Below are 19,359 nucleotides of genomic sequence, written 5' to 3'. Positions count from 1 at the left end.
TTTTTTTCTTTTGAAGCACAAAATCAATTTTCTAAATATTCCTCCCTTTCATTTCTATCAAGCAATGGTACTACAAAATATTTGAATATCAATATTTGTTTAACTCCCATGTAACAGATGGTGTTAAAAGTATACAAGCAAAAAGAATGAATGAATTTCATAGGGAAACTAGAAACAGAGAATGTGTAACTAAAAGAAATCAATCATTTTGAATAATTCAATTTTTTTTATGATTTAGTACTATTATCCCTTTTTCATCTTTAAAAGAATTTTCCTAGCGCAACTACATTCTATACAACACCTTTTCCGGTGTGCACAAACTAAGCCGATTCACATCTTCAGCCATCATTGGGAATATGCAGTAAGATTCCGACTATCGGCCGTCTATAGTTTCTGAAGCTTGCATCAAAGAGGAGCCGGTCCCGACAGCTCTGTTTAACCATGGTCATACGTTGCTAGATCCGTGTTGAGCTGCGAACGCATTAGATAATCCACCTCAAGAAACTCAATGGGGAGATCTAATCAGTACCCGAGGAAGGGATTTCACTTCACTCACCAGGACACGAGCAACGTATTGAGGTGACCAAGAGAACTGCAAGCTCAGTGTTATCTTGCCAAAACGCAAGGTCGCGCACCAAGTAGTCTCGTTTTTCGTAGATCTGTTTTTGACGATGAAGCCCATCTTCCTGACATTGCCTCAAGTTGGGTTCATTCACTCGTACCCCTTCCTCTCCTGGGCAGTAACCGGTTTTATCAATGGTTTTTGAATAGTACTTTCGAGACCACAACCATATTCACATCTCGTTTTCCAAAAATACCAGCGGTATTCTGCTTCTTTTGTATGCCGGGTTGCCAGGCATCTCGAGATTTGTCGGTTGATTGATCAAAGTCATCCAACGAATCTGCACCTGGCCTTAAGCTCCATTCCATCTTCTTCCAATAGTGGGCCACATCAGGACTATACTTGCGAATCATATGGTCCATATTTTGGCCCAGATCTCAAGCCTCTTCCACCAGCAAGCTTGGAGGGAAAAGCGCCATAGGTAGGAGTCTTGGGGATAAACTCTTTAGGCAGAGAATCCATGTCTAAGTAACAGCTTCGTGCTTTGGAATCATCAATTAGCGCAGCCCAATCATCGGACTGCACCAGCGCATTTGCATTTCCCATTACCTGTGAGTAGGGAAACAACGTTAAAACTCACATACGCCTGGCCATGAGATTGTTTATGCTTACTTTTAAACATTACACGAAAAGGAACGGAGGAGAACAGAAAAAAGATGAAAATGAAACGAAGAAGGGAAGAGGAATTTTACCCAGAGAGCTCTTCTCGCTCGAGTAAGAGCAACATTCATCCTACGGATGTCCGCAACGAACCCAACTCCATGACTCGATGCGCGCACACAAGACATAATTATGACATCGCGTTCTTGGCCTTGGAACGCATCCACTGTATTAATATAGATGTCTTTTCCTTCATCTGAATTCAGAACATCCTTGAACTCCCTTTGGAGACATTTCAACTGCAGCTTATATGGAGTAATGATGCCAACAGACACTTTCCCAATGCCCAATGATTTTATAGACTTCTGAAGGTGTTCATATAAACGAACGCAAAACTGTGCTTCTTGGGTATTTTGATAAGACACGGAACTCCCCCGATGAGACTCACGCCCATGACTGATATCAAAAAAGATATAAGGCCTCAGTAGAGGATCTTTGTAATATTTTTCATCTGGCAAATTAATGACACTCTCACTGTCTGTAAGACGACCTTGGTAAAAGTGCCTCGAAGGAAAATCCCTAATGTGAGGATGCATTCTATATTGCACAGATAAAAGGATTGTTGGGCAGCCTGCTTGCTGAAACCTCTCAAACAGGCTTCTACTATACAGCAGGGTTCCGGCTGCCTTACTAATAACAGTGGCCGGTAACTGCTGGGGATCCCCTACAAGAACACAACGAGCTGCACCAAGAGAAAGTGGAGGTAGAATTGCTACTTCACTAGCCTGTGCTGCTTCATCAATGACAACCATGTCGAAGCCATGAGTTAGACGAGAGAACAACTTGCGTCCACTACTCGAGACAGTGGTGAAAACAATTTCAGCTTCATTGGCAAAACTAGCCTCCAGATTTGCTCGTGCTTCCTCCAAATTAAAGTTACTACCAGCTCGAAATCTACCTTCGACAATGAGAAGTCGGGACATCTCAACCAGAGTTTTATCTCTATTTTCTACAGCCGCCGCAAGGTTTTGGAGTAATGCATCTCGGTTTTGATCTCTTGCCTGAAGAACATCAGGATCAACACCAACAGATCCCTGTGCACGTCCAGTGACTGCAGCAACACTAAGTTCTCTTTGAAGGCAAGCAATTTGCTGAGATAACTGATTTTCACGAATCCTCAAACTGTGCATCCATCCATGGACCTCATCACGATTTTTGGATAAAAGTTGCTCGGTCCTTCGTTCCACAGAAACTGCCTGAGCAGCTTTAGTCTGAGAATCCACACCGACTCGAGCAACATCAGGTCGATAAACCTTCATTTCTCCATCAATAAATCCACGGTCAAGCACACGTGAAAGCAACTCATCAGTTGCCGCATTTGAAGGAGCACACACGAGCATTCTGGGCTTTGGGCAAAGTTTTGGAAGAGTCCGGAATAGATTCTGATCCATACTCTGCAGAACTTCATCAATAGAACCAGAGACCACACTGTCTGAGTTGGTCTCATTAACCTGCTTATAGCTCTCAGGTGCCAGTTTCTTTAGCAATGCTGTATAGTAGTGCTGGTACTGGACGAGGTGGATCACATTAAGCATTCCCCAAACAGTATGTGTTTTACCGGTGCCGGGAGGACCCTGGACCAAAGTAAAGGGCCATGGCTCTGATTTCTTTGTCACGCCATTTGATGTACCAGCAGCTGTATGTGTTGCAGCCCATTGAATCGCACCTAACTGGGGTCCATTAAAGGTTCTGCGAAGGTGATCAACAAAGTTCGGAGTAAAGCAATCAGGCATAGCAGGTGGCTGTTCTTCATATTTTGGGAACTGGTCTGGACTGGGCTGAAGAATTGCATTTTGCATCTGCACATGAGGTATCAGCAATCATCACGCTAAACAATTTAAATCATACATGCATTCTCGGCACAAACTAGTTTCGAAGTTCGAACCAAACCTGCATATTAAGACGACGAAATGCATGCAGAGCAACGTATTCCCGCTGTGTGGTTGCGAGAGAACCAAGCTGAGTCAGGTACCATACAGCCCCAGGATGGAGCTTCCGCAGAATATGGTCATCATCGATCTTGCTAAAATACAAACAATAAATATATCGTAAGTTCCTAAGCCAGAAATTAGACAGCCTAGATACACTAATTGCTCCAACCTAGCCAAACTATCGTAAGTTCCTGAGCCAGAAATTAGACAGCTTAGATACACTAATTGCTCTAACCTAGCCAAACCAATTCTACAACATGGAGTACAAAGTACCACAACAAAAAAAAAACGACAAATGGAACAAGTGACAGGGATGGCACACCTGTTAGAATCATATAAATCTCCAACATAGAAGTGAAGGATTGCCCCAGTGTACTCTCTGGTATCAATAGGTATATATCTCCTGACTGTCCCAGCTACACGGCCACTAACTTCAGGCTTCTCCTCATCTTCTAGAGCCATGGAACTATTATTCCTCCTAATATGAACTGGATCATCCAGAGATAGCACGTTAGAAATATAGCTCAGTTTCAAAATCGTATCAAACTAATGTTTATCTAAAACAAAGGAAAGAATAAAACAAGAGGATTAACAACAGAATTTACCTGCTCCGGGCCTGGGGGATGAAAGAACTGCAACTTCTCCCTCTTTGAATGTCCATTTGTATTCATGTGGTGGAGTAAGAATCACATCAAACCATCCTGGAAATTCAGAAACAGAAAAATAACACACTTGAGCAGCTAGAGGGAAGAAAAATCTCCAAGAGCTAGCATTAAAGATATGCCAGGAGGGGACAGGGAATTTAAAACAAGTAAGAATATATGAAAAATAATTGCTTCTTTTGCTTCAATGTAGAGTGGAAGAGAGACAGCAAGAGAAACCAAAAACATTATTCAAACAGGGGAGACCATAACTAATGACGTTGAGGAAGAAGAAAGATACAATAACTAAAGTAGCTTCCATCATGTTATCCACAGATAACAAAATCCTAAGCACATCGATACAATAACTAAAGTAGTTTCCATCATGTTATTCAAACTATAAAAAGGGATCTATAGGTTGCCAAGAATAAACTACAGGCAAACATGAAATGCCAAATAAGATTATTCAACAGCTACAGAGAACATGTTACTGGTTACACTACACATGCAGAACTTCTTCATGCAACTTAAATACTAACTCATAAGACGTTATACAAAGCTTTAGTATGAGATAAATTTAGAACAATACCTCTTTCCCGTCGTTCAATGCTTTTTATGCATACCCTAACATGATTTGGAACTGTTTCTAATGACTCCTCCCAGGTACTATAAAGCTGTGCCCGGCATTCTTCAAAAAGCAGGGGCTCAAATACCCTGATATAGTCCTCAACTGAATCAAAGCTACCCGGAACACGTTGAAGCTCCTCTTCCTCTGTTACAAATAAACAAGTACGTATACGTGAACAAAATATGACATGCCGGAGATAATATTTTATCTTAAATAATAAGAAAGCAATAACCCTAGGTCGCAGATACTATGGATTCATATTTCACAAAAGTACTAGCTGAAGCTGAAGGGGTTATTTGGTTTCAGTTCCAGTTTCAGTTTCAGTTTCAGTTCCAATTTCAAATTTTAAGAGGTTCAATGAACTCTAGTTGATCAACATTGCATTCTAGAAAGCCAAACTTGAGAAGATATTCAATAATGAAAAACAAGAAAGAAAGCTTTTAACATTACACCATGTTCACAAAGCTAATCAGATTGCCACAGTTTAAAGGGTCCATAATCTATGTCATATTTTAAGGTAAACTGCCACATAATTACACTTCTACTTCACTAGAAGATGTCAAAATTAAGGAAAGAAAGTGAAAGCTGAAACAAATCAACAAATGCCCATCAAGAGGATCAATGAATAAATCAGCCGAAGGCATCACCATAGTTGTATACATGCCGAAGGTAGCATAGTTATTAATTCCAAGTTTTCACCATAAGCATCAAGAAAAGCACAGAATGTTCAATCAGCTCATAACAAGTATAATCATACTGAAAGGTGGCCCATAATTTACTAATGATTGGCCAAAAGCAGAAATATTCTGAATAGAACTCCACTAAAAGTGATTCATTCTTTTTAGTTCAAAACTATCCTACTAACTATGCACTCAATCAGAGCAACTAGCACAATTAAAAATTTTACATACTGGAAGAAAGCATACTTAAACATAAAGGGTAAGTCAGCCAAAGAAAGATGACTAACAGCAGACTAGTGTATCAACGAGTTTGTATTTAGATACCTGGATGATGCCAAAATTTTTCATTTGTAACCTCACGCAGAAGGCGTTCCACTGAAGAATCTTGATACTGGTTGCTTATGGAAGTTTGCTTCTTGGTAGGTAGCTTTTTTGTAGCTAATTTAGAATCAACCGAATTCTGGCTGGTAATAGCTGGTTTCCTACCAGTGAACTGTGAATTCTTATGTTGCCTTGTGTCGGGAGGTAGCTTCCGAAACAGTGGTGTTTGTCCTTCTGATAAAGCATCAGTCGCAGCATTGAACTTCCTAGGAGCTCCAGTAGAGCCAGAACTATGGTCACCATTACTCTCAGACTTACACTCATTTGACTCCACAAAACTATTTCCTTCATTGCTCAACAGATCAGCTTGTTTTGCATCTCTAACTACAGGCTGACTTTGCTTATCCCCACGTTCAGCAGATCCCTGAGTAGGGCGGGGTTCTTTCATAGTCCGGATTATAGTTGGTGCAGGAATCTGCCTTCTGGGAGTCGAGGACTTCAAAACACCAGCTTGCTTAACATCTTCTAATTTGAGAAACATGGTCTGCCTGCTGCGCTTCTTCCCTAACATTGCTTCCTTATGCTGGTCCAGCTTAGGACGCTTTCCAATACTATTTCCATACTTCAATGCATGATTAGCTTCAATTCCTTTAACTTCTCTTTGTTTTGGTACTGGAGCAGATTCTTCCGAACCATCCATGGATGCATCACCTTTGTTATCATTTGTTTCTGGATTCTTCTCCAAAGGGCCACCATTTTCATTCTTTACATCATGATTAGGAGATATAGTATCAGCACCTGGAGCATGGACATTGTTCTCAATCATCTCAACTGTGCTTTTCTCCAAAGCCTGTTCATCAGTAGCACCAGTTGATTCCTCGCGAAAACCATTTCTTTTGTAAGCACCATCTGAGCCCTCTGCATCAGACCATTCCCCTTCTTCCTTCTCCGCATCCTGAACATCTAAACCTGATTGTACAATTGGTGAGGCCTTCATAGCCCGGCCATTACTCGACTTGGATGAAGAGGCAACATTGCTAAGTACATCCACAAAACTCTTTTTTTCATCAGAAACATCAGGTCCCTGAACAACTTTAGACCTGACGAAAGGCTGGAAACCAGATACAGAAGAAGCATGGGAGAAAGCATTGTTATTTACTATGCCTTGGGGACCAGCAGATGCCACAAACAAATCGGTTGGTGCAGTAATCGAAGGGATAGCCCTCTGAGGCTGGAAGCAAATGACACTATCATTATTATTATCATTATCATCCTCATTTTCAGCAGGTGGTTCATTAAGATCAAATAGCAGCCTTCCTTTGGAGCCCATTTTGCCAGAAGTTGCATACAAGCAAACAAAAATGTCCAAATATGTTTACTAGCAATTTTATCAGATAAATTATATTCAAAAGCATGCACTGTAAGCTCATCAAAGTGGCAATCGGCAGATATATTGGACTTTGTGAATGGCCACATAAACAACAAAAGCACCTTCTGCAACAGAGATGGAAGAGAAAATGAGTAAGTACCGGTGCATGCATGCACATACATTAATTATCACAAATGAGGGGCAAAAGAATCATTGGGAAATGCACAAAAAAGGTATATGAACTGTCATATTTGAAAATGTGTTTTCCAACCCATCTAACCCACTAGACAAAGGTACATCAGTTACTGTGTTAGTTTTACTTGCAAAATAAAAAGTAAGCTGGATATTGGCATACAACAAGGCTTAGAAACACAAAACAAACACACCTATAGACACATGATAACATAGAAATAAAGCCTAATTGCATCACTGCATATGATATAGGCAAGAGGAAGAATGGCAACAGCCACCTAAAGCATATGCGCGCACTAGTACGGAAAGTGGAGAGTGATACCCATACATTTATACAGTATCCACCATAGGCGTCTCATCTTAATAATGTGTTCGAATCAAACAGTAATTGTGCATAGTATAACAAATGTGCATACCATCTGGCCTATGCATAAACACATAAACATGAATCAAACAACAAGCTGGACTAGAAAAAATAAGGGTAATCTGTATAAATAGTTAAATACACACAGTCCTGTATAAATACACAGAGTCCGAAACATTAGAGACACAAAAATTTAAAGGTCATATTCCTTCACTGAATCAGCACTGCATGAAGACTTTCTAAATTACTACTATCAAATAAAAACAACCAGATCGGTACATTCTGATATAAGCAAATAAAAACAACCGAAAAAACAAAAACACGAACAACCTGAAATCAAGACTACATATATGGATCCCTAATAACACAAATTTGACAATAAAAAGTAGATCCTATATAATTTATTTACAATCCGTCCCTATTAAGCCTGATATACACCAAATAACCTCCAATTAAACAACATTTAAGGAAAAATATTCAGATAAAAAAATATCCGTGCAATCCTAAATCACTTTCAGCTCCACTGATACATCATATACAGAATACAACTCAACATTCAAATCCACACTCTTCCCAACTAATCACAAACAAAACACAAATTAAATACAAATACAATCACCAACACAAACAAACAACATATATAGAGCTAATTTACCAGCAAATGAATAATACACAATCCCTAATTCAACCACGAAACACAGTCCAGATCGAAAATAGCTCCACTGCCGAATTAGCCAATCTCAACAGTAAAAACGGATTACAAATGAAATTAATTAGCGATCTATTTCCCAATCAATACAATTAATCCATCGTTGTAATCGAATTAGCAATCCTTTTCTCCATGCAAATTATCAGCTGAGGGAAGCGAGAGAGGGAAAAAGTCAGGAGGAGTGAGAAGATTTTACCTCAAAAGGATACCAAATCTAGAGAGAGGGGAAAATATATGAATATAATAATACTAATAATAAATTGAATATGGTAAATTGCTAATTTTTATGTGACAGATATTGTGGTTCTGTATGTATAGTTGTATCTATATACGGCGACAGAGGAGAGAGAGTGAGAGAGAATGGGAAAAGGAGATGGCGTTGAGGGGTATTTATAGGAAATGAAGAGAGCGAGGTAACCGGCTACGGGCGAAGCCGGTGGCCAGAAGTTCAAATTCTAATCGACAATTAAGCGGATGGGTGTTTTGGTAATTTCACGAGACGGTCCTAAAATGTTTGTTGGAGGGCGTTGGTTGTTACGAGCGTAAATCATATCTCGGAAAATTTATGATTTAATTATTTATTTGGGATTGAAGCTTTTGACAAAATTAATAATTTGGAGTGTTTTTTAATTTTGTAGAACTTATTTGAAAATACAAGCTGAATAATTATATAAATTATATATAGTCAATTAGTAAATGCTACTTCATCCGTTCCATAGTAATGAAGATATTTCTTTTCGGCACAGAGATTAAGATGAATTGTGTTAGGTGAGTTAAGTAAAGGGAGAATAAAGTGGAAAATGAGGAAGGCATAGAGATGAAGAGAGAAAAAAAGTAAGAGAGAGTAAAGTAGGTGTGGAAAAATATGTTGACTTTTACTAAAATGGAAAATGACTCTATTACTATGGAACTTACTAAAATGACAAAATTAGTATATTACTATGGAACAGAATTATTACTATATATGTAGAGTTTTTTGAGTTTGTGTGGATTGCATTTGAAATTATTTAAGAATAACAAATAAATTTTGTTAGGATTTGATATATATGTCAACTATTCCATTAAATTGATTAATTATTGTTTTGGTGCAGCTTGTATATACCAATATTCACGTAGAGGATTGGAGGTCGGTGGAAAAATATGAAAACTGGTTTAATACTACTATAATTAAATAACCATTATCCTTAGATATTTTTAGAGTGTATATGATTGTTTGTATTCTTTGTTTAAAAATCATGTTATCATTATATAAAAGCTTTTTAGCCAAATTATAGTTAGCTATAAATATTTAATACTAGTACTAAAATATTACAATAAGAATTACTAGAAGGAGTATTTTAATAATATAAGTAATAGCTAGTGAATATATCTGAAATTAATAATCATCATTGTGACACTATTTTCACATTATATTTCGAATCTAGTTCATACCATATTCCATCAATCTAATATCCAGCAGTTTGATTTAGTATTAAATTTTCCCTTTCTTCAAGGTTTGATTAATATATCTGCTATTCTCTCAACCAGATTCTTTGAATTGGCTAAATTGCTAATGTTTTGATGTGCATTTATGAAAATGAATCTAATTATCTAAATATATAAAAAATCAAAATTCAACTCCTCATATAAGAATGAATGATAAAACATAGAAAATTTTGATGTTGTTATTTTAGAATGACCTAATAAATAGTAATCGAGTGAGTTTATTGAAGAGATTCGGCAGCATTTATCACTAATTAATTAAGATGACTAATAAACCTAATATAATTCGTGGAACGAAATGATTTGGGCCTATTTGGGTACCGGCTATGACTTTTTAAATTTTAATATTTTATTTATTTAAAAAAATATCACTGATTAAGATTTATCGATATCTCAAACCTTTTTTTGATAAATTAAACAATGTGGGAATATTCACGCACAATTAATATTATCGCACGTCAATCCACCAGCAACATATTGTTATAGAGATTTATTTGAAAATATTATCTCACGTTAAATACAATAGTATAATTTTGAGTTTATTCTCTCAGAAACCAAAAATTATTTTACTATCTATTTTAGATTATCAAAACTAATATAGCACGTAAATAATTTCCACATGTCACGTTAAAAGTCCACAAGAATATCTAACGAATTGAAGTCGTTGCTTCCCAATTGATTAATCATCTATGTATATATTTTTCAAATATTTTTTATAAATTTTATGTAAAGTATATAAAAATCAACAACGAGTTCAACGGTTGCACACGTTTTCTTCATTTTAAATAGTATATCAACATTAATGGAAATTGGCAATCCTGACCTTAATCTCGAAAAATAAATAAGAGGTTTTATAGGCAAGTATCCCATTCATTAGTATTAAAAAATAGGAGTAATCGACAATATCATAATTTTGATAGTTTTTTCTAATTGTCTCATGATAAAAATTACATAGCTTTTAATAAAGAATAATGACTTAATAACATTGTACTACTATAATATAATTAGTAAATTTATGATTTTCTTATGGGATTTAGGACTTTTCAAACGTTTTTTGCATAATTGGAATTTTGGAACTTTATAATGGATTCAATAATTTGAGAGGGTGAAAATGGTATTTTGCTGCTATTCCAGTTATTGGGGAAGAGGATTTAGGGGGTAGAAAGGAGATTTCCAGTGTACGGCACGTGCTTATCCCGTCGTAGGAATAGTTTGACCGTAGCTGGCACAGATAAAGCTGATTAATTACGTTAAAATTAGTATATTAACAAATTTTAATTGCAGTCCAATCAATTAAACTACTCATTAAACTACTATTACAATTTTCTTAAAAATTAGTAGTACTGTATTACATTTATATAAATATAGGTTTGGTAAATGTGGGCATTATTATTTCGCCGGTTATAGTATGTCGCGTACTCATTAATCAATATATACGAACAAAATGCTAATTAATTAATATTAGCCTATTAATATATTTTGAGATGTTTTAATTAATAGCTTTATATAAGAGTAATAAATTTGGATCAACACGAATTTACACAAAATTAATGAATTAATGCCAAACATTATTATGTTTTTTTTTATCGGGTCAACTTGATATGACACGGTAATTCGAATTGAGTATGACTCTTATTGATAATTATTTTTATTTTTAATTTTTGTTAGTTTATTACGAGTAGATTAGAGTTTGGGTTAGCGTTGTTCTTTCTTAATTTGGTGCAAATCAATACAGCCAAAAAGTGATTATTTAGTGATTTGGGCTGGGCCTGCACTCAAAGGCCATAGCCCATGTAATATTGACTTTAAGAAATTTAATTTATTTGCATAATGCAGTTATGTTCGATCTATAGATATAGGCTTCGTTTAGGATAGTTTTACAAAAATGTGGATAAACGTAACGAATCAATCTAAAATTTTCCCCTTTTGATATCATATTTCTTTATTTTCCAGTCTCAAGAAGAAATTATAAATCCAACAATATGTATAAACAAAAATAGTTTCCGTAAAATGGGCTTCTCATTTGGGCCTTTTATTTAAACATTTCTAAATTGAATTAACTTTTTTGACTTAAAGTCATGCGTTATAACTAAGTTACAGTAATAACTAATAACTAATATCAATTTTGTATGTTAAAAATATCAACACAAAGATATAAATTTATCAATGTTCTTGTGTTGATAAACTCATGTATTTGTGTTGATATTTAAATTTAAATATTGTATGGATATAATTATGTCTTTGTGTTGATAATTTTAATACATTGAATTGAAAGTTATTATTTATTACTGTAAATTAGTTAGCACATTAACGCAACCCCAGATATATATGAGTAAGTATAATTTGTGCAATATTTTTAATCGAATTTCATAAGAGTTTGTGGATAAAGTTATTATCTTTAAAGGTAATATGCAATTTATCTTCTTTCAAAATTTCATAAATTTAAAGCAATAAATAAATTCTACATATCAGTTTTGCATTAAATTTTCACTTTTCTAATATTTTACCCGAATGTATAATAAGGTTTGGTTCTCTCTCCATCTCATGCCGCTTATATTTTAGTATTTTCCAATTAACTTCTCTCAATTCACAAGATTTGATTCTTGCCACTCAAGATTTGGTTTTCTATTTGTTAAAGTTTGTCTTCCTAGTTATTTTCGATGTCGGTATAATTTTTTTAATATAATTTTGACCCTTTTGTTTCGGGAATGTTATTCCTATTGTGCAAACCAATCGTCTTTTGTTACTCTGATTTATATCTTTCTTTACTCTCTCGTTTTAATTGCTAGATTAAACCTATGACGAAGTCTAGTAAATCAAGATTGTACAAGGTATGTTACTTAACATTAAGATTTATACGTTTGTCTAATTTTTGCATACAAAGATTATGTATTATAGTATGTCAAATTTTGTAGATTGTGCGTGAAGATAGAATTAGCGAATTGCCTAATGATATTCTGATATCTATAATTTCTCGACTGAACGTTCAAGAAGCTGTTTCAACTAGCATACTATCAACTCGTTGGCGACATCTCCAGCATCACTACTTAGATCTTCTTGTTTTCCGAAAATTTAGATGTGGGATTGACCGTATACCAAATTACGTACATATGGTTGACCACGTCTTGAATTCAAATAGATCCAGTCAAATAAAAGTGCTTGGGGTGGACATGTCGCGTTATGTAGGTGCCAAGTTTAAGAAGTGGTTAAAGTTTGAGGAGTGGTTTGAATTCGCCCTCGCTAAGAAAATTGAAATAATTCATTTACGTGGTGTGGAACAACATCACCATAAGGGTCCAATTTTTAGACTGCCAAGTACAAATGGTCTCGAATGCATTAAAGATTTATATCTAGCTAGCATTAAATTGTCGGATCAAGGCCTAGAGTTTTTGGTCTCCAATTGTGTTGCTCTTGAACGTTTGAAAATTGAATCATCTTGGGAGTTGAGAAATGTTTCAATTGTTGGTCACTCAAAATTGAAACTTGTAAACATTTCTCGCATTTGGGGAGCTGAATCCATTGTGATCCGCGACACGATAAGCCTAGTTTTTTTGATGATCCATGGTTTGAGCCGTGAATGTGCTGTCGAACTTAGTAACATACCGAAACTTACCAAACTCGATTTTAAAGAAAGTGGTGATCAACCCATGCTGGCTGATCTCCTTGCCAGCATTCCATTTTACATACGCCATCGACTACAATTGTTGCACTTTTTAACTCCGGGTGTTCATAATTATGTGTCTCCGTCTAAGGTAATATTTTCCTTCTTCATCCTATGTATGCACATGTCGAATCTTAATGCATAACTAGAGACCAAATCTCAACCACCAGATCAAAAATGGAAAGTGAGATTGGATTGATTTTGAAAACACGAAGGTCATTTTAAGGGTGTTTTGGTTCAATCCAAGGATTTTGTAGTTCATTTTAAATAAGTCGTACGTGTTATGAACTAAAATGGCCTTATAGTAAATTCCGTTTTTTCAAATCTCTAATTATGCACTAAGGAGGTAGTGGCTCTATAACACTACTCTATATATGTATGTACAAAATTATTATTTATGATTTTAATTTGCAGATGGATCTTAATCCTAGAATCTCTCGGGTTTATAATTTGAGTATAAAACATTTAGAGTTGGAGCTTGATATGAGAGATGCATGCCGTGGCTGGTGTTCTTCACATTGTGTGTATTATTTGATTAAAGCATGCCATTCGTTGGAAAAACTTGTGATAAAGGTAATCTCTTTGTTCCATACTTGATAGTACTATTTATTTTCAGCACATTATTTAAGAACATTTTATTTAGTGATTTAAATTTAAATAAAATAAAGTAGAGAAAAAAATAAAGTAATGGAGAACAAAGTAAGAGAGATAATAAACCAAGTGACGATAGATGTTTTTGTTGGTGAGCAAACCATATCCACACCGAAGAATTAATAAAATTGCATGCAATATATATGGATTATCCCAACTCCATTAGTATGAGGTCTTTTGGGGAGCACCCTAGCTAAGAGCAAAACCGCGAGGGCTTTGACCGAAGCTGATAACATCATACTAATGTAGATTTCGGGTGTGCGCCGCCAAACCCTCACAGTTTTGTTCTTAGCCATAAAGGGTAATGACGTAACTGTCATGGGACAGTCCAAAATGGGAAACGACTCAAGTAACTTAGTGCGAAGGGAATATGCATTAACTTAAAGTAGCTAGTCATCATTTTTAATTTGGGCGCAGCCATCAGGTTATTTGATGCGCTTTTACAATTTATGTTGCAGTTTGTGCACAAACCGATATATAGGCAAGTGAGCGGAATAGATCAAGGTCGATGGGAAGTGAACGACGTGAATCGACCTCCGTGGGAATTGCCAGACATATGGCAACCGGCATGGTGTGAGTTGTCTGTAAAGAATTTGGAAATCACGGGATATTTGGGCACTGCATGGGAACGAGGATTCGCTTTGTACGTCATCAATAATGCAGCTCTTGAAAAACTGAAAGTGGTGGCTTCCGAATTGGCTTTGGACGTCATCAATACCGCTACAAGCGTGCATGGAAGAATGGACGTGGAGGAAGGTCTTGAAAAACTAAATGTGGTGGCTTGTGATAAAGAGACATTAGCTCGTGTACGACATGATTTTCAACATACTCCCGAGATCTCTTACTCGTATGGATTAAATTAGTTTTAATAAAACTCCTAAGTAGTAGTACTACAAGTAATTTTTGTGGAAAAATCAAAATAGAGAGATTAGAATATCAGTTGGGATCGAACATTAGTTTTGTTAAGAATGCTTTTATCTACTTGTTTAATTGATTTTAAGAAATTTTGACATAAATTCTTTTCTAATAGTTTTTCATACCTTCCATTCGATGCTTTGTTTGATGTCTTACTATTAATTATAGATATCATTACTTTTCTGATAATTATTGATATGTTTCATTACAACATCCATTAGCTACCAAGCTCGAACTTGTAAATATATACCGAAATTCGTTTATTTATTAAATCGAAATCCATATGAATGTGTGTTTGTTTGAACATTTACACTATCACTATCAAATATTCAATTCATCCAAATTAAATTGATACTTTTATATACTCCATCCGTCCCACAAAATTTGTTACCATTTTATCCGACACGGATGAAATGTAATAGAAAGTGAATTGAAAAAGTTAGTGAAATATGAGTATTATTTTCATATGGTTACGTCGAATCAATACATCTTGAGATAAATAAAGAACACTTTTCCATTGCTAATTTCAATAACTGAGCAGGTATAGTTGTATTTAAATTACTATAGACAAATCAAATAATTCAATTGAAGCGTGATCGATTGCGTGTAAGTTGGTAGTATCATTAATTGATACATGCGCAACGCTGACTCTGTATAGAGAAGGCAAAGTTATCCATTTTCATTTTGTAACTTGTTTGACCACCACAAACTCTCCAGTAATCTGCTGTGTTTGATCATTCATATTTGAATCGGGTGATGGCGGCTTACGGTGCTGCAATTTCTCTCAAGAATACGATTCAATGTATTCTACAATCGTCTCGTGTTTCGCTGGTTCCTCCCTCTCCACAAGTCTTACAGCCCGCCTTCGAAACGATGGCTAGCTTGCAGAAAGCTCTGCTGAAGCTGGACGAGACGGGCTACAGCAAGATCAGGACGAAGGTGAATGCTTTGGATGACCGAATCAAAGAGGCCATATGGGAATTCGAAGATTTACTCGAATCCGAATTCATCCATCAGATTCTTCCACAACTCGGAAGCGAGAGAGATCACTTGTCTTTCTCTGTAGATCTGCAGAGTCTGCGACCAAAGTGTTGATTGCTTTGTCGAGAGGATGGCGGAGATGGAGGTGGACTACGATGTTGAGCTGGTGAATATGCCTGAAGAAGAAGGAGAACCTATTTTTTCAAGGATTGATTACGGCGGAATCGACTCAAATCTGGTTGGATTATCTAATTATTTTGAAGATATTAGGAACCATTTTCTTGGAAGCTCAGAGGAATTGGTTATTAGTTACTGGGATGGCGGGAGTTGGGAAGACAACTTTTGCAAAGAAAGTATTTGACGATCCATCCATTCAAAGACGTTTTGGGCTTCAAGCATGGGTCAAAGTGGGCAGAAAGTGTGAGTTCAATGAAATACTACGATGCATTTTGGCTCAGGTTGATCTGAATACTCACAACCATATGGTTACTCATGGAGAAGATGGTGACGACGAGAAATTGGTTGGAGTCTTGGAAGAGATATTGAAGGATAAGAAATGTCTCATCGTGTTGGATGATATATGGGAATGGGACACACGAGTAGTGAATAACTTGCCACAAGAGAACGTTCGGATCTTGCTTACAAGCAGACAAAGATTTCTAGAATATCAAGTTCAAATAGTACGCTTGTTGGATGAAGAAGAGAGTAAGAAATTACTTGGTGAGAAGGTGTTTGGTTAGGAGGGTTTCCCTTTTCACCTTGAGAAATTGGGAGAGAAGATTGCCAAGAAATGCGAAGGTCTTCCTCTTATGATAGTCACGGTTGCAGAGCGTCTATTAGAAGCCAACAATACTATCACTCAAAATCTTCTACATGAAGCCGACCAGAGAGAGCTTAACAAGAGTATCCAAGAATACTGGACTGAGATAGCTGAAACACAACATAATTCCATCTTTATGGATGCATATGATCAAATATCAGAGGTATTTTTCCCAAGCTATGAGTACTTACCTCAATATTTAAAAATGTTTTTTCTCTATTTGGGAGCTTTTCGTCCATATAGGGACATCGAAATATATGGCATCTTAGGTTGTCTGAGTGCTGAAGGGTTCATGGAACCGATTGAAAAACAAAATTTGCAAGATTTTGTGTTCCAATGCATAGTTGAGCTTGGTAAAAGGTATCAGCTTGTTCTACTTGGACTCGATCGATTATCTTGGTTTTCAAATAAAGATTTTCGTGTGCATTCTTGCTGGCAGCACTTGTGTATAAAGGAAGCTAGGAAAATCAAGTTTTTGCATGTTTTACAAAGTTGGGAAGATGATATGAAAGACCAACGCAGGTTATGTTCCCATTCCAACACTTTATTTTCCTTCAAAGAAGTGCACGAATCAATAAAAAGTGATTGTGCATACACTGCTCGTTCTCTCCTTTTTTATGGTCCTTATCACCAATATTCGATGCCAATGCATGCCATGGATTTCAAGTTGCTCGGGGTACTAAATGCTCTTCAAGGCCGATTTTACGATATTCCACGTGAAATTCTAAAACTAGTCTGTCTAAAGTACCTTGCCCTAACTTGCAATAAAGAGCTCCCTGCTTCCATATCTAATCTTTTTCACCTTCAAATCTTGATTATCCATCAGAATATGCACATTAAAAAGCGTGGAGCTGTGTCATACGTGCCAATGGAGATATGGGAAATGCAAGAACTACAATTTATTGACATCTTGGGAAGAGAGCTACCAACCCCTAATTCTAATGCTACTTTGGACAAACTCTCCTTTCTTTTTGGGGTGAGCGCAAAAAGTTGCACTAGAGAAATTCTCAGAAGAATCCCTCATTTACAACATCTATTAATCCTAAATGAGAGAAAGCCTTATGATGACAACGATGATAACAACCTGCTGTGTGGCTTGGAATATATCTCAGAAGAACTCCAGAATTTAAAGTCACTCAACTATAATGTAGTGAACCCCGAGATGACGTATGTGTCTAGGGTTCCTCTTTCAATGTTCCCAACAAGTCTGACAGTGTTGCCCTTGAGTGGCTTAGGGTGTCCGTGGAAGCACATGAATGACATTGGTCAACTACTACCAAATCTTGAGACACTCAAGTTAGAACACTATGCTTTTCGAGGCCCAGAGTGGGGTATATATAGTACCAGGCTGTTTTTTGAAACTTCAGACACTAATAGTTGAAAACACCGATTTGGTGCGATGGAGAATTCAACATGGAAGCCTCCCAAAGCTTGACCTCCTAAGCATACGGCATTGCTACAAGTTACAACAATTCGATTGGATCCGTGGTCCCTCAATGGTCACAAAGCCCACAATTGAATTAATTGAGTGCAATCCCTTATCTGTCGCTTCTGCCATTCAATTACCGAGATCTATCTTTACAGTTCTTTGCAGCCTTTCTATTTGAGATGAGAGAAGTCTTGTTGGACCCTCAACTTGATTAACAGGTTGGCCTTCCTATTTCTTTTTAATTTGCACAAACCAAATCAATTCTATTCTTTCTTAACTTATATACTCGTACTTGTGATTTAAGCTTTACATGTTTTTGTTATATTTTACTTCGTCCACAGATAAATATTGCACTTTGACTCAACACGAGTTTTAAGAAATATATAGAAAATAAGTAGAAAATATTATGGAATATGATTCCTACTTTTACTATTAGTTTTATAATAAAACATGAATATACAAAACATGAATGAAATGAATATGCCATTTACCAAAATATTGTCCAGTGAAAATGAAATGAGACATATAATTAATTGGCCATTCAAAAATGGCAATACAAAATATTTAATGGCGGATGGGTTTTAGGTTTGTTTCCCACTTGTTTTCAATAAATAATGTATGTAACATGTTTTCACTATTTGTCTAAGCTCACTCCCTCTATTCATTTATTGATTTTCAGGCAAATGAGAGAGCAAAAAGGGTCGGATATATGTCGTGTTATCCCACCATTTCAATCGTTGTTTTACCATGTTGTTGACTGAATTTAAAGATTATGATTTGTTGCATAATTGCATTTGTTGGTTTTTTGCTGTTAAGTTATTTCTAACTAAAATTTACTATCAGTTGATTTGTCATTTGTTTACTTTCAATCTGTAATTCGAGAACTGTTACCTTTGTGTTACGCATGGTTATCAAATCTTAATTTAGATTAACAAAAATACTAAAACCACAATTTTGGCATCTACCGCCATGAATTTGTACGTATACACCAATTTAGCATCAAATTTGTCTCCAAAAATTTATCGTGGGATAATTGCGTGATCTAGTATGCAAATTTAAAATATGTGGAATAATCAGAATTTAACTAAACTCGTGATTTAACATACAATTAAGCCATGGAAAAATGCATCATCATGATTATATAAATACTCCGATGATATATGCGACACACCACGTAACGTGAATCTTCTAGATTGAAGACTCATGAATTTGCCCCGGACTTATTCTTGTAAATAAACACAACAAGATAAACCAAGAAATGGAACAAGAAAAATGGATAAAAGGATAGAGTATTGATTAGGGT

General features: G+C 36.0%; 2 protein-coding genes and 1 pseudogene across 2 annotated transcripts; 2 read left to right on the top strand and 1 right to left on the bottom strand.

The window, feature by feature from the left end:
* Nucleotides 1-184: 184 nt before the first annotated feature.
* On the bottom strand, nucleotides 185-8,473 carry LOC125200502 (putative helicase MAGATAMA 3). The gene is made up of 8 exons (XM_089063934.1): nucleotides 8,314-8,473; nucleotides 5,487-6,977; nucleotides 4,444-4,626; nucleotides 3,819-3,914; nucleotides 3,536-3,701; nucleotides 3,173-3,305; nucleotides 1,315-3,081; nucleotides 185-1,171 (listed from the first exon to the last, which is right to left on the bottom strand). The coding sequence occupies exons 2-8, from the start codon at nucleotides 6,811-6,813 to the stop codon at nucleotides 959-961; spliced, it is 3,885 nt and encodes a 1,294-aa protein (XP_088920060.1). The 5' UTR covers nucleotides 6,814-6,977; nucleotides 8,314-8,473; the 3' UTR covers nucleotides 185-958.
* A 3,924-nt stretch (nucleotides 8,474-12,397) lies between these two features.
* On the top strand, nucleotides 12,398-14,774 carry LOC125200501 (putative FBD-associated F-box protein At1g78730). The gene is made up of 3 exons (XM_048098138.1): nucleotides 12,398-12,430; nucleotides 12,515-13,351; nucleotides 14,370-14,774. The coding sequence occupies exons 1-3, from the start codon at nucleotides 12,398-12,400 to the stop codon at nucleotides 14,772-14,774; spliced, it is 1,275 nt and encodes a 424-aa protein (XP_047954095.1).
* Nucleotides 14,775-15,582: 808 nt separating this feature from the next.
* LOC148932953 (putative late blight resistance protein homolog R1A-10) lies at nucleotides 15,583-18,258 on the top strand (annotated as a pseudogene).
* Nucleotides 18,259-19,359: the final 1,101 nt, after the last annotated feature.

The sequence above is a fragment of the Salvia hispanica genome, chromosome 2 (genome assembly GCF_029641045.1).
Source record: "Salvia hispanica isolate PSC_SH4W2 chromosome 2, Shi_PSC_v1, whole genome shotgun sequence".
In the NCBI taxonomy this organism is placed as follows: Eukaryota; Viridiplantae; Streptophyta; class Magnoliopsida; order Lamiales; family Lamiaceae; genus Salvia; species Salvia hispanica.
This window is presented reverse-complemented; position numbering and strand designations above follow the sequence as displayed.

Coding starts and splice junctions, on each gene's coding strand:
- LOC125200502 (XM_089063934.1), bottom strand. CDS start 6,813: ATGGGCTCCAAAGGAAGGCTGCTATTTGATCTTAATGAACCACCTGCT. Junction 3,702..3,818: donor ATCCCCCAGGCCCGGAGCAG/GTAAATTCTGTT, acceptor TGGATGATCCAG/TTCATATTAGGAGGAATAAT. Junction 3,306..3,535: donor GATTTATATGATTCTAACAG/GTGTGCCATCCC, acceptor TTTGTATTTTAG/CAAGATCGATGATGACCATA.
- LOC125200501 (XM_048098138.1), top strand. CDS start 12,398: ATGACGAAGTCTAGTAAATCAAGATTGTACAAG. Junction 12,431..12,514: donor GTAAATCAAGATTGTACAAG/GTATGTTACTTA, acceptor CAAATTTTGTAG/ATTGTGCGTGAAGATAGAAT. Junction 13,352..14,369: donor ATTATGTGTCTCCGTCTAAG/GTAATATTTTCC, acceptor TTTATGTTGCAG/TTTGTGCACAAACCGATATA.